The 13,106-nt window shown below is 38.0% G+C and overlaps 1 protein-coding gene across 1 annotated transcript in view; it reads left to right on the top strand.

The window, feature by feature from the left end:
• The first annotated feature begins 2,632 nt into the window (after nucleotides 1-2,632).
• The window catches only part of GCSAML (germinal center associated signaling and motility like), a 21,259-nt gene continuing 10,785 nt past the window's right edge, over nucleotides 2,633-13,106 (top strand). The window contains exons 1-2 of the mRNA XM_017545343.2: nucleotides 2,633-2,860; nucleotides 7,800-7,859. Coding sequence (XP_017400832.1) covers nucleotides 2,832-2,860; nucleotides 7,800-7,859 — 89 coding nt within the window. The 5' untranslated portion in view covers nucleotides 2,633-2,831. The remainder of the gene's footprint in view (nucleotides 2,861-7,799; nucleotides 7,860-13,106) is intronic.

Here is a 13,106-nt window from a genome sequence, read left to right as displayed (position 1 = left end):
TAGATGATACATATCTTTATTTCCTTGACCATGGTGATGGTAACACAAATGCATGCCTATGTCCAAACTCACCAAATTGTGTACATTAATTATACTCACTTTTTTATGTATCAGTAAAGCTAGGAATGAAAGAAAATAAATTTTTGTTTGTTTTGGTTTTTCTAATGATGGGAGGGTCTTGCTCTGTTGTTCAGGCTGGAATGTAGCAGCTATTCACAGGCATGATCATTCCACACTATAGCTTCTGACTCCTGGGCTCAAGGAATCCTCCTGCTTCAGCCTCCCAAGTAGATCTGACTACAGGCACACACTACCACACCTGGCTGAGAAAATGGCCTTTGAAATGCATTTAATGGCATGAAAACAATTATGTGGAAAGGATGATCCTAGTTTTGGAAATTTTAGAACCAGTGGGTGCATGTTTGTTTTCACAAAGCAAAGATGGTAAAGGTTGCATCAGAATTCACAAGGGGGCTGGAAGTGGTGGCTCAAGCCTGCAATCCCAGCACTTTGAGAGGACAAGGCAGGAGGAGCGCTTCAGCTCAAAAGCTTGAGACCAGCCTGGGCAATGTAATGAGGCCTTGCCTCTACTACAAATTTTTAAAAAAGATTAGCTTGGTGTGATGGCACACACCTGTAGTCCCAACTACTTGGAGGCTGAGGAGGGAGGATCGCTTGAGCCTGGGAGGTACAGGCTGCAGTCGGGCCCTGATCATGCCACTGTACACCAGCTTGGGCAACAGAGCAAGACCCTGTCTCAAAAAAAAAAAAAAAAAAAAAAAAAAAAAAAAAAGGCACAAGAGGGTAGTTGAGGGTAGTAGGATTCTGGGTTATTTAAATATTTTATTTTTCTTGTACTTAAGTTTCTGCACGGCACCGAGAATCTAAATCAAGTTGAATATCGTGCATGTCTTTGTTCTCAAACAGCAGCCATAGCCATAATCATGGCAGGACACCTATGGCTTCCTAAGACTCTTTCACGTACCCCCTATTCATTCTACAGATGGAGAACTCGAGTTCCAGGAGATTTGTTTACCAGACCAATCTATGCTAGGATGGGACAGATGGGAGTTAGACATGCTGAAAAAGGGAAAACCTTTCGTGTTACCACATTTCTGTCATTCAGTGCCTAAAAACTAACATGGACCTACTTGAGCATTTGAGGATTAATAAGCTTATTTGTGAGTAATCAGAATAAGAGGAAGGAAGGTTTATTTCAGTAGCTCTCAAATTTTAGAAGGGAACAGGAGGACCCCACCCCCGAGAGTTTCTGATTCAGCAGGTTTGAGGTGGGGCTTGAGAATTTGCATTCCTAACAAAATCTCAGTGATGCCCATGTTTCTGGTCAAGGACAGCAATGGTGGAACACCCTTCTTAGCGCCTTGCTGCTTCATGGATTGGCTGGAGTGGCATCACCTGGGGACTTGTTAGAAAGGCAGAATATTGATCCCAGTTAGAAAGAGTCTGAATCTGCATTTTAACAGGATCCTCAGGTGACTTCCTTACATGTGAAAGTTTGAGAAGCAGCACTTTGGTACATAGGTTGTCAAATACGAATTAGATAAATCATAAATCTGAAATGGGGTGTGTGACACTCCTGCTTGTAATATATTTTTCTCATGTTTATGACAGACAAATAAATAATACAAAACTTATAAATAATTATAAAGCACTCCAGACTCCTGAGTTCTGCTGCTCGTTAACAGTCACGAAACTTCCTTAGTCCTGATTTCCGCACTGGAGAAAAAAAGGGTTGAAATACGTGAGCATGTAGTTTCTAAATCCAGCAAACAGATTTTGTGTTGGTTGCAAACTGAAGAAAATCAACCACCTGTGGAGCACAGCATTGGGCGGGAGACATAATGAATAAGCGATTTCAGTCTCCTGACAGCAACAGCTCAGAGTCAGCTGTTAGCTAATCTCCTGCTGCTGATATTGTGGCCTTGAAATTATCATTAGAACCAGCTTGTGCTTTGTGGCTCTGGTGGGCAGCGCAGGGGAGGAAGTTGGGGACCAGATGCTGGCAACAGGTCTTCCAGGCCCTACATTTTCCCCACTGTCGAGATAGCTTTCCCGCTGACAACGAGAACAATGGCTTCTTAACCTAACCCAAGTAATTTTGATAACCTTCTATTCTCATACTTTTTTTTCCTCCTTCTTCCATCTTGTCTTTGGGAGTATCAGACCTCTGAGGAAAGGCTATTGACATTTGATCTGACTAGCATGACCGGGTTGCAAAGAGAAATTTTATTTCTAACTTTGTTTTCTTTTTCCCAAGAAGAGGTGTTCTCTTTGTATGTCTGGAAGAGGACAAGCTATTTGGAATCTCGAGATCTCAGATCTCCATACGGTAATGAACAGCGTGCCTAAAAAATCATGAATCCGGATTTATCGTTTCTATTCCAGCAAAAATGCAACTCTCTTATTACCATTCTTGTGTAATCTTATGCTCATTTCTGAGGAAGAGGGCAGTCCTTACCTTGTTTGATCTTGCAATACTAGAATTTCCTTGAAAGCAAAGTGAACCTGGAGTGTTAGATTCACTCATGTTTCAGCCTGCTTTTTTCCCACTGTACGCCCACGTGTGTGTATGAGCATGCATGACATACACACACACACGCACACTCACTCTTTCCTTTCCGCCTCCTCTTTTGAGCTCTTCCTGCCTTCTCTATCATGCCCAGGCCCCTGGCAGCTCGTGGTTGGCAGGAGCATGAACCAGTGGTCAGATGCAACGTCCTGCCTCATGCATTTGCCTCTTGGTGCTTTGTTCAGAACTTCCCCAAGTGGAGTGAAACTCAGGAGCTAAGAAACCGAGTCACCGTGAAAGGATGGGAAATTATCTCCTGCGAAAACTCAGGTGAGTCTGGACTCTGGGGGCTGCCTTTCTTGGGAGAAAGAGAACAGAGATAGGGAGGCTGGACATATGCATTTGTAAGGGTGTGCTTCAGGAAGGCTGAGCTTGAAGACAGCATTCTTTCAGAGCACACAGTGATGCGCGGTTGACCCCTTCTCTTGCCTTACTCTTGAACCATGATAGGATGCCAGATGAGAAAACAAAAATACTGGATGCTATGTCACATTCAAATTTCAGAAGAATAATTTTTTTTAGTAAGACTGTGCCTCATATAATATTTTGGGCATTATTACATGGGTTGTATTTTACTAAAAAGTTATTCATTGTTTATCTGAAATTCAAATAGCAGTGCATCTGGTATTTCATCTGGCAACCCTAGACAATTGCCCCTCGAATTTTTCTGCTCCTTTTTTTTCTTTATGTGGGTGTAGAGCTTACCTTCCCATCTATCAGCTTCGTGGGTTGGTATGAGAATGAACTGTCAGGTTCTTGCAAATTATGGAGGCAGAATATGCATTTGAATGCTTTTGACTTTAGTCACGCCTTTTTTTGGTAATGCTTAGCCTTATACTCTTCCAATACATCATAACTTGTAGAATGTATATAGACAACAGGAATTATTGTTCTTACATCTTGCTTCATCTTAAATGATCGGGTGTTCTGCATCCCACCCCTCTATCCACCTTCCAGTCCCCTTCCAGACAGTCTTGCATATGATGTGACTACAGTGACAGGCCCAAGGAAAAACTCTCATCATATCACTCCTGTGCTCCAGTGGGTACCATGTAGAAATATGACTGGACAAAAAGGATATGACCTAATGCTAATAGACTGAGTGGAAAATCGCAGGAAGTCTTGTTCTGTCTGTTTAGATTCTTCTTGACCTCTCTGTGCAGCATTCTTTACTTACGGGTATGGGGCAGAACACGCTCTGGAATGGGGGGCTTATGACCTACAGTCAAACAAAACAGGTCAGAGAAGCTGTCTTAGTGAGGCAGCAGATTGTCTTCCCCACACCCGCTAGTTCATGCCATCTCCCTCGACCGGGTTAAAGAGTTTAACTTGGTTGAAGACTTTATCCTCCCATATAAATTTATACACAAAATCTGAATTTGTGTATTTTATCAAAAGTGCCAGCTTGAACTTTGATTGGGATAACACTGTGAATATAGAGATGTATTTGCAAATTGTTCTATGTTTATGCAGATAGACTATTAATACTCCAATCAAAACAATTATTTACAAATACATTTAAAAAATATTCTTTAATGCATTCTAATAGTTTAATTTTTGTTTTTCTTTTATTCTTTTTTAGATTGATTTCTAGATACCATATACAACAATAATAAATCTATGAGTGGCATTTTTTCCTAGTCTGTTATTGTTGGAATGTTATTGAATTTTGCAAGATGATTTTGTATTCACTAGCCTTGTTGAATTTCTCATTTTTTTCACGGCTTTTTAATCTTAGTGAAATCTGTAGAAATTTTACATAGTTTACATAGTTAATATATCATCTATAAAGTTAAAGATTTTTCTGGCAACTCATTCCTCCCCAGGGCTAGCCATAGAAATTTTACAATTTTACATAGTTAATATATCATGTATAAAGTTAAAGATTTTTCTACTCTTTTTCATTTCTTATAAATCTTATAGGTACCTTTATCTTATTTGATAGCATAATTATGTTTAACAATGTCAGAATTCTTAGGCATCCTTGTCTTATAACTGATCATAATTTTTTTTCTAAATTATTTTCATTAAGTTTGCTGTATATTTTTGACATTTATGTTTGGCATTAATGTTTTTGGCATATTGCCTCTATCAAAATAAGAAAATTCTATTTTTTTTTAATATGTAGAAATGAGACTTCACTGTGTTGCCCAGTCTGGTGTTCAGTAGCTATTCACAGATGCAATCAGAGTGCACTACAGCTTTGAACCCTAGGCCTCAAGTAATCTTTCTGCCTCAGCCTCCCAAGGAGCTGGGGTTACAGGCATTCACCACTGCACCCAGCTCTTCTGAGGGTTTTTATTGTTAATAAGGACCAAACATTATCAAATGCATTTTTAAACTATTGGGATAACCTCATGATTCTTCTCTTAGACTTCTAAAGTGGCTAATTATGTTAATAAGTATTTTTGCCGATTACCTATCCTTAGATTTCTGGGATAAAACCCATTTGATTGTGGTGTGTGCCATTTTACTATAGTTTTAGATTTAGTTAACTTATATTTTATTGAGGATTATTGCATCTATTTTCATGATTGAATTGGACCTGTGATTTTTTAAAAAATTTGATTTATTTAATTTAAAATTAAAGTTTACAAATCTCATTAAATGGGTTGGCATCATTTAACATTTTTCTACTTTCTGAAATATCTTATATATGAGAGTATATTTGTCACTTGAAGTTTGGTAAATTGTGTATGCAGCTATATAAGCTGGAATTGTTTGTTACTGATGGTATTCATATGCCAGATTTTGCATTTTATTTTCTTCCAAGGTATTCATTTTAAGCCATCATGTTTATTTTACATAATTATTCATCATGTTTGTTTTATGTCTGTAATACTTATTCTGAACTTTCTGTATTTTTGTCCCTCTTCCTTATTTCTTTAGTTGGTCTTTCCAGACTTTTGCTATCTTATTGATATTATTATTTTCTAAGATTTGGTTCCCTATCATATTCATTTTTACTTACAACTTTCTTGTTTCCTTTTTTTCTCCCAACTTTTTAAGACAAATGCATACTTTGTCATTATTAGTTATATTTTCTTATGAATGTATTTAGCAACCTGTTTTCTTCACATTTCACTTTATCCTGCAAATAGTCTTGCGTACCTTGCATTATTATTTATTCTGTGGTTTTAGAAGGTTCCTTTATGATTCCTTCTTTAACATAAGGATTTATAGTATATTGCTTATGCCTAGACATGTACACTTTTAGTTACAGCTTACTGAATTTCAATTTTACTACTTGATAGTTGGAGAAATGGTGTGCAAATTGTTGATTTTGGGGGATGTTTATTAAGACTTTCTTTGTGGAGTTATAAAGTCATAAGTCAACATCCAACATTTAGAAAGTTTCAAAACAAGAAGAAAAAACCTAGAAGGTATAAAAAATTACCCATAAGCTTAATTCTTTGGCCAAGATACATTTAAAGCTTAATAAAATACCCATTTTTAAAAACAGTAGAGTATTCATCGATTTGTTAATTTGGTCAACAAATTTTTGTACATCACCTATGGCCTGATATTATCTGAATTCCTCTTGATTAAGAAAAACACTTTTACTTTATTCACAGTAGAATTTAGTAGTATCCAGTTATGTTCAGTAATACTAATGGTGTGGAATTCCAATTAGGTCCCTACTGATGTTAAGTACTTTCCTCTCTTGTTTTCAACCTTAAAATACAAACATCCTTTGGGAGCATAAGTCAGTGAATCACTAATAACCCCAAGGACAATTATTTTACCAGGTTCTTTAATGTCCAGTTTAGAAAGATGGAATCGTGAGAAAACTGGATTCTGGGAAAAGGGGGAGAAAAAAAGGAGACACTCTTTACCTGATTTACAATCTACACTACTTTTATTTTTATTTTTTACTTTTTTGAGATAGAGTCTCACTCTGTTGCCAGGCTGGAGTGCAGTGGCATGATCTTGGCTCACTGCAACCTCCGCCTCCCGGGTTCAAGTGATTCTCCTTTCTTAGCCTCCCGAGTAGCTGGGACTACAGATGCGTGCCACCACGCCCAGTTAATTTTTGCATTTTTAGTAGAGATGAGGTTTCATCATGTTGGCGAGGATGGTCTCGATCTCTTGACCTCGTGATCCACCTGCCTTGGCCTCCCAAAGTGCTGGGATTGCAGGTGTGAGCCACTGCACCCGGCCCAATCTACAATATTAAATAAGCACTACATCCAGATTTGACTGTAATTGTGACTATTATACAAAATATCTACATCAGCAACTGATTCTATAAAAATGTCCCCTCCTCTGTAAATTGACATTACTTTATGTTTAACAAATATATTCTTTGCTTAGTGGCCTTGCGTGTTGATATGTAGCAATGTTTCTTGAACATATACATATGAGCTATATTCAGGGAAGGTACTTTCTCAGCTTTGGTTCCAAATACTTTCCCTGAATTCTGCTGGTAAGCAGAGGTGAGGATCTTACGTGCAAAGCTACGTAGAAGCAGAAGGATAGACCAGTGTTGCAGATGTGATCACAGAGGAAAAGAAAGCCACTCAAAGAAATGCTATGTTTGGACAACTGGTGTTGTAGAAAGTTTGATGAATCAAGCCACAAACACAAGTTGCTAACTATTGTGTTAACCATGCAAATCACCTGATTTCTCTAACTTCATCATTTAGTGTTTGCCTGATTATCATAAAGATGACGATATTGATGGCAAAACACCAAGAGTAATAGAAAAAATCAGCTTTCCTGAATGTACATAAAGATCCCGGTGTCTTATCTGTACATGGATGTCCACATGCAGCAGGGCGCAGAGAAGCTTGCTGTGGTTCAGAGGGCCAAGACTGAGAGTCCTCATACTCCACAAAGTTGTACACAAACCTCATCTTGCCCTGGGTTGTTGCAGAGGCGGCACCTCCTGTTGCTACGGTTTTTGTAGCTTCGTGGGAGCTCTCACCTCCTCTGGAGATTCAGGAAGTTTGCATGTTGGGTCATCATAAATCCCAAGACTGAGAGAATCAAAGGTCAGACTGTGGGCATTTTGTCCCATCACCCTGGTCTCTGTGGTTAGTTTCTGACATACATTCTATCTGTGACTGCTTATTGATTTTGAAGTTAAGGGAAGTTTGTCACAAAGAAAAGGCAGGTTTGGTTTAATGGTTCAGAAAGTTAGAGAAGAAGGTGAAAAAATTTGGAGGGTAGTAACAATCTCTCTTTTTTCTTATGTGTTTCCATATAGTTGCCTTGGAGAGAATCAAAAGAAGCCCAGAAAGGGAAACCCAGATGAGGAAAGAAAATGGTAAGAACAGAGCATGTCAGAGTTTTTTTTTTTTTTTCTTTGCGATTACTTCCGGAGTGGCTGCCCCACTAGAACTAACATCTCTTAGGGCCACTATAATAGAGTTCTTTGGTGATTACCTGCATGCCATGGCAGCAGGTTAGGCATTGACTATATCCAAACAAGAAAGACGCATGTATTGGCACACATGTTTTCTTTCTATTGATTATATAATGCAAGTGTAGAAACGTAAGGCTAGAATAAAGCATGTTTGGTTTTGGTTGGCTATACGTGGTGGCCATATTTCCTACCTTTTCCTTGTGAGTAGACAGAATAATCTTCGGAAAACATATCTCATCATGCCTTTTCCTTGCCTGAGACCATTCAATGGTTCTTCATTGCGTCCAGAATAAAATGCAAACTCTTCACCAGGGCCTACAATTCTATAAGAATTGGATTCTGCACATCTCTCCAATCTGGTTCCTCTCCCTCTACCTTCACTCACTATCTTACAGGCATTCTCCTTTTATCTGATGTCCTTCAAGCCACCAAACTCAGCCTCACCTTAGAGCAGTTATACAAGCTATTTTTTTACTGCACAATTAAAAAAATTTTTCCATATTTGGACTTGGACTCATTGATAATGTCTCTTCCTGGAGATGCTGGCTCTCATGCCCTTCTCTGAAAGACCTCCCTCACTAGATTAGGGAGGAACTTTGCTTCTGCACCCCATGGTTTTGACACTAGAACCTACATGCCTTTATCTCAACTTGTAACTATATGTTGCTTGAGCTCTTTCCAGTCCACTTCCTTCATAGACCACACGCACATTAAAGTCATGTCATTTCACTTCCTAGTGCATATCTGTTGCCCAACCCTTACGAGACACTCAATGGAAAAAAGAAAAAAAATGGAGTGGAAAAATAGTAGATATCTTGATGTTGATATCTTCCCTCAGCTTAGATGAACAGAAACACCCTGCCTTGTTGGTTAACCGTAGGTTTTTCATATTTTTGCAGTAATCTCTTTTTTAATCATTTCATCTCAATGTCTTGGTTTCTATCTCTGAGATGGCTCTTCTCTTCCATGGTATGAAGGGACAGAGGATTGAGGAGATGAGCCAGGTATCTGTGGGTGTTGTGAATGACGTTTGCAGGGATCAGCCCCTCCCAAACGTTTGAATGAGGACACTTTCCTGCACAAAGGAGAGAGCTGACTTCATGAGTCAGCCCTCAGGGACAGTGGAGTTGACTGTGCCTATCTTGTGACCCTTTCTCATGCTCCCCCCAACTCCTCTCATGGTTTGTAGCTGGAGGGGAGGTAGCAATGATTTGGTGATGTTATTGAACTGAGGTTCTTTATCAGCTGCTGTGAATCAGTTCTGTATAATCTCTTTTAAACACAGTAAGCATTTAATTTAGGCAAAAACTAGTCATTTAAACTAGGCTTTTGTTTCATCATGTCTAAAGTAAGATCTGCACTAGATGTCATTCTCTAATATTTTTTTGTTAAAGAAACTGAAGTGTCAACATTTTCAAATACCAGCAAGTCTTTATTACAAGCAGACATTAACTAAATGAAGATAAATTAAGTGTCTTTAGGGTTTTCCCATGCAAGGAAATTTTATAAGCAAGACTCATAGAATTTTCACTAGTCAGCATGGTGAAGAAGATCTGAACCATTTTACTATTCTAGTGAATTGCAGTCAAATATGTATGTTTCACGTGGGCTCAGAAGTTGATTTTCCTTTTGACTAATTTCACAGGATGATGTTTATTGAATAAAGTTGGATTTTCTACATCTTGCTGAGTCAGTTTTGATTATTAGATTTTTACCAGAGTATTATTCATTTAATCACATTTACAGAAAAAACAGTGTGAGCTCTTTCAAGTCACTTAACTTTTAAGATTTAGGTTTATAGAGGTATAGCACAGTAAAATTCACCCTTCTTATATGCACAGTTTGATAAGTTTAGGAAAAACATACACAGTCATGTAATCACCACAGTCAAGATATAGAATATTTCCATCACCCCTCCCTTTCCCTTCAACCCCTGGTAACCACTGATCTGATTTCTGTTTTGCTTTTTTCCAGCATGTCATAGTATCATTGCATTTATCTTTATTACAGTCTTTTTTTTTTTGTTTGCTTTCCTTAGTTTTTAAAATTGTTGCTATTCTAATTGTTTTGAATTCAAAATTTAATAGTTTTGTTCTCAATTTTTCTTGTTTAGGAATGAAAGCATATATGAATATAAACATTCCCTCTAAATAATATTTTACCTGTATTCTATGTGTCATTAAAGGAAATACTATTATTGTCTAATATTTTGCAAATTTTAATTTATTCTTGGACCTGAATAGATTTTAAATTTCAAATATTGTTTTATAGTCTTAAGTATAATTTAAATTTTATTTCATTGTTACCAGTATCTGTGTGGTCTGTGTTATTTCTGCTTTATGGATTTTATTAAAGACTTTTTCGTCCTGTATGTTAGGTTTGAGACAAGTTACTTACATTCTCTAAATTTTGGATTCTTCATATGTAAAATAGTCTTAAAATACTACAATTTTAGCTTGTGTTTGTGGAAAAAGAAATCAGTGCACATTATTATGTATACAAATTTTGAACATATATAATCTTTGTTCAAAGATTATAATTTTGACATTTGTCTGCAAGAGAAACCTTATTGTGTATTTCAGATAGTCTCTGTCATTATTTTTCCTACTTTTTATCAGCTGAGAGAAATTAATCTACTGTTTTGAGTTACCTTTCATGTTTTCTTTTCCTTACTTTCATATGGATTCTAAATATTTTGGTGCGTAGCAATTCATGACAGTATTAGTGTTTGTTGGTTTTAATCTTTATCATGCCATCTTCTGTCCAGCTCCTTTTCTGTAATGAGGGGCTTGCTAAAGTCTTCATCTTCTGGAGTGTGAGAAGGCCCCTGTGACGGGATATCAAGGACACCTGAGGACATTGCACGCAGCTCCCTCTCAGACAGGAGGAGAGAGGCAGGTCCTGCTTCGTTAGTATTGCCTAGTCCAGTTCCCATATACCAATCTGTATTCATTTACTAGGGCTGTCATAGCAAAGTACCATAGACTGGGTGGCTTAAAGAACCAAAATTTCCTTTCTCACAATTATGGAGGCTGGAAGTCTGAGATCAAGGTGTTGGCAGAAGTGGGTTGTTTTGTGCAGTCTGTCTTTGGCTTGTAGATGGCTGTCTTTTCCCTGAGTCTTCCCTCTGTGTATGAATGTGTTCAAATTTTCTGTGTCATTCGGAAATAGGGCCCACTCTTAGGACCTTGTTTTAATTTAATTACCACTGTTAAAACCCAATCTGCAAATGCAGTCACATTCTGAGGTCCTGAGGATTAGGACTTCAACATGCAGATTTTAAGAGGACACAATTTAGTTCATGAGAGATGTCAAGAAAATCTAAGAGGATTCCTAGAAATCCAGGAATTACTGCCACTGTCTGGAAGTTTCCAGTGACCACAGCATACAGAATTGTTTCACTGTATTTAAGACAGAGTGGACGACCAGTAGGTGCTGATAATCCGCTCTGGACTTAGACAGGTTTGGATTTTGTGGCCAGAGCCTCAGAATGACAGATAACTGAGTGGCTGAATTCTTCATTCACCAACTTCTTTGTTATATAACTTCACATTTTACAAATTTCAAATGTGATTGTGCAGTAATGTTTGTTTTATTTCTTTCCTAAAGACCTCATAGGTTTTAATTATCTCAGTACGAAGACATTTGACGATGCATTTTCTTTCCTTGGAGAATAATACAATTTGTGGATCAGTATCTTTCTCCTCATAACTTAGTGAGTGTAATTCCACTCTCCAGTTGTGGAGCTGGGTCACCTTAAGAGCCCTTCCTGATGACCTGGTTTTATATACATTTTTCCCCATGAATGTTTGAAAGCTCCTTATTTGTTCCCCACCCCCACCCCAGAATCATGTATTATTTTCTTTTATACATGTGTCTTTATTTTAAATCTTTTTCTCACCTTTCTTGAGGTATGAGTGACCAAAAAAATTGTATAGATTTAAGGTATACAATGTGATGTTTCGATATGTATATACAGTAAAGTGATTACCACAATAAAGTACGTTAACAAATTAATATATTTGTTACCTCAAATGTATTACCAATAACAGTTACCATTATTTTTGTGTGTGATGAGAATACTTGAGCTCTACCATCAGTGAATTTCAAGCATTCATCACTGACTGTAGTCGCCATGTCTCAGCGTTCTGTGTCATTAGTTTTTTTCCCCCTGTGCAGTCAGTTTTCAGACTTAAGATTTTTTATGCCTTTTCTCTCATTATATCTTTGAATACTTTTGTTTCATTTGATTGAATCTCTTTGTTTTTTGAGATGAAGTCTCATTGTTGTTACCCTGGTTGGAGTGCAATGGCATGATCTCTGCTCACTGCAACCTCCGCCTCCCAGGTTCCAGCAGCTCTTCTGCCTCTGCCTCCCGAGTAGGTGGAGACTACACCTGAGACTACAGGTGCACACCACCATGCCTGGCTAATATACACCTTTTTTGTACAAACAGGGTTTTCCCATGTTGCCCAGTCTGGTCTCAAACTTCTGGGCTCAAGTGATCCACCCTCCCTGGCCTCCCAAAGTGCTGAGATTACAGGCATGAGCCACCATACCTGGCCTATTTTTAAAGCTGGTATATCATACTTGCATATATTTTGGGGGTATCTGTGATATTTTGCTACATGTATATAATGTGTACTGATTGAATCAGAGTACTTGTGATAGCCATCTACTCAAACATCAATCTTTTCTTTGTGTTGGGAACATTACAATTCTTTTCTTCTGGCTATTTTGAAATATATAATAATTATTGCTTTTTTTTTTTTTGAGATGGAGTTTTACTCTTATTGCCCAGGCTGGAGTGCAATGGCATGATCTTGGCTCACCACAACCTCTGCCTCCCAGGTTCAAGTGATTCTCCTCCATCAGCCTCCGGAGTAGCTGGAATTACAGGCATGCACTACCACGCTGGGCTAATTCTGTATTTTTAGTACAAACAGGGTTTTATCATGTTGGTCAGGCTGGTCTCGAACTTCTAACCTCAGATGATCCACCTGCCTTGGCCTCCCAAAGTGCTGGGATTACAGGCGTGAGCCACCACGTCCAGCCTAAATTATTGTTATCTATAATTTTCCTCACTGTGCTATCAAATGCTAGAACTTATTTCTTCTAGCTAACTATATTTTTGTACCTATTAGATAA

This window comes from Cebus imitator, unplaced genomic scaffold (genome assembly GCF_001604975.1).
Source record: "Cebus imitator isolate Cc_AM_T3 unplaced genomic scaffold, Cebus_imitator-1.0 Scaffold179, whole genome shotgun sequence".
Classification (NCBI taxonomy): domain Eukaryota; kingdom Metazoa; phylum Chordata; class Mammalia; order Primates; family Cebidae; genus Cebus; species Cebus imitator.
This window is presented reverse-complemented; position numbering and strand designations above follow the sequence as displayed.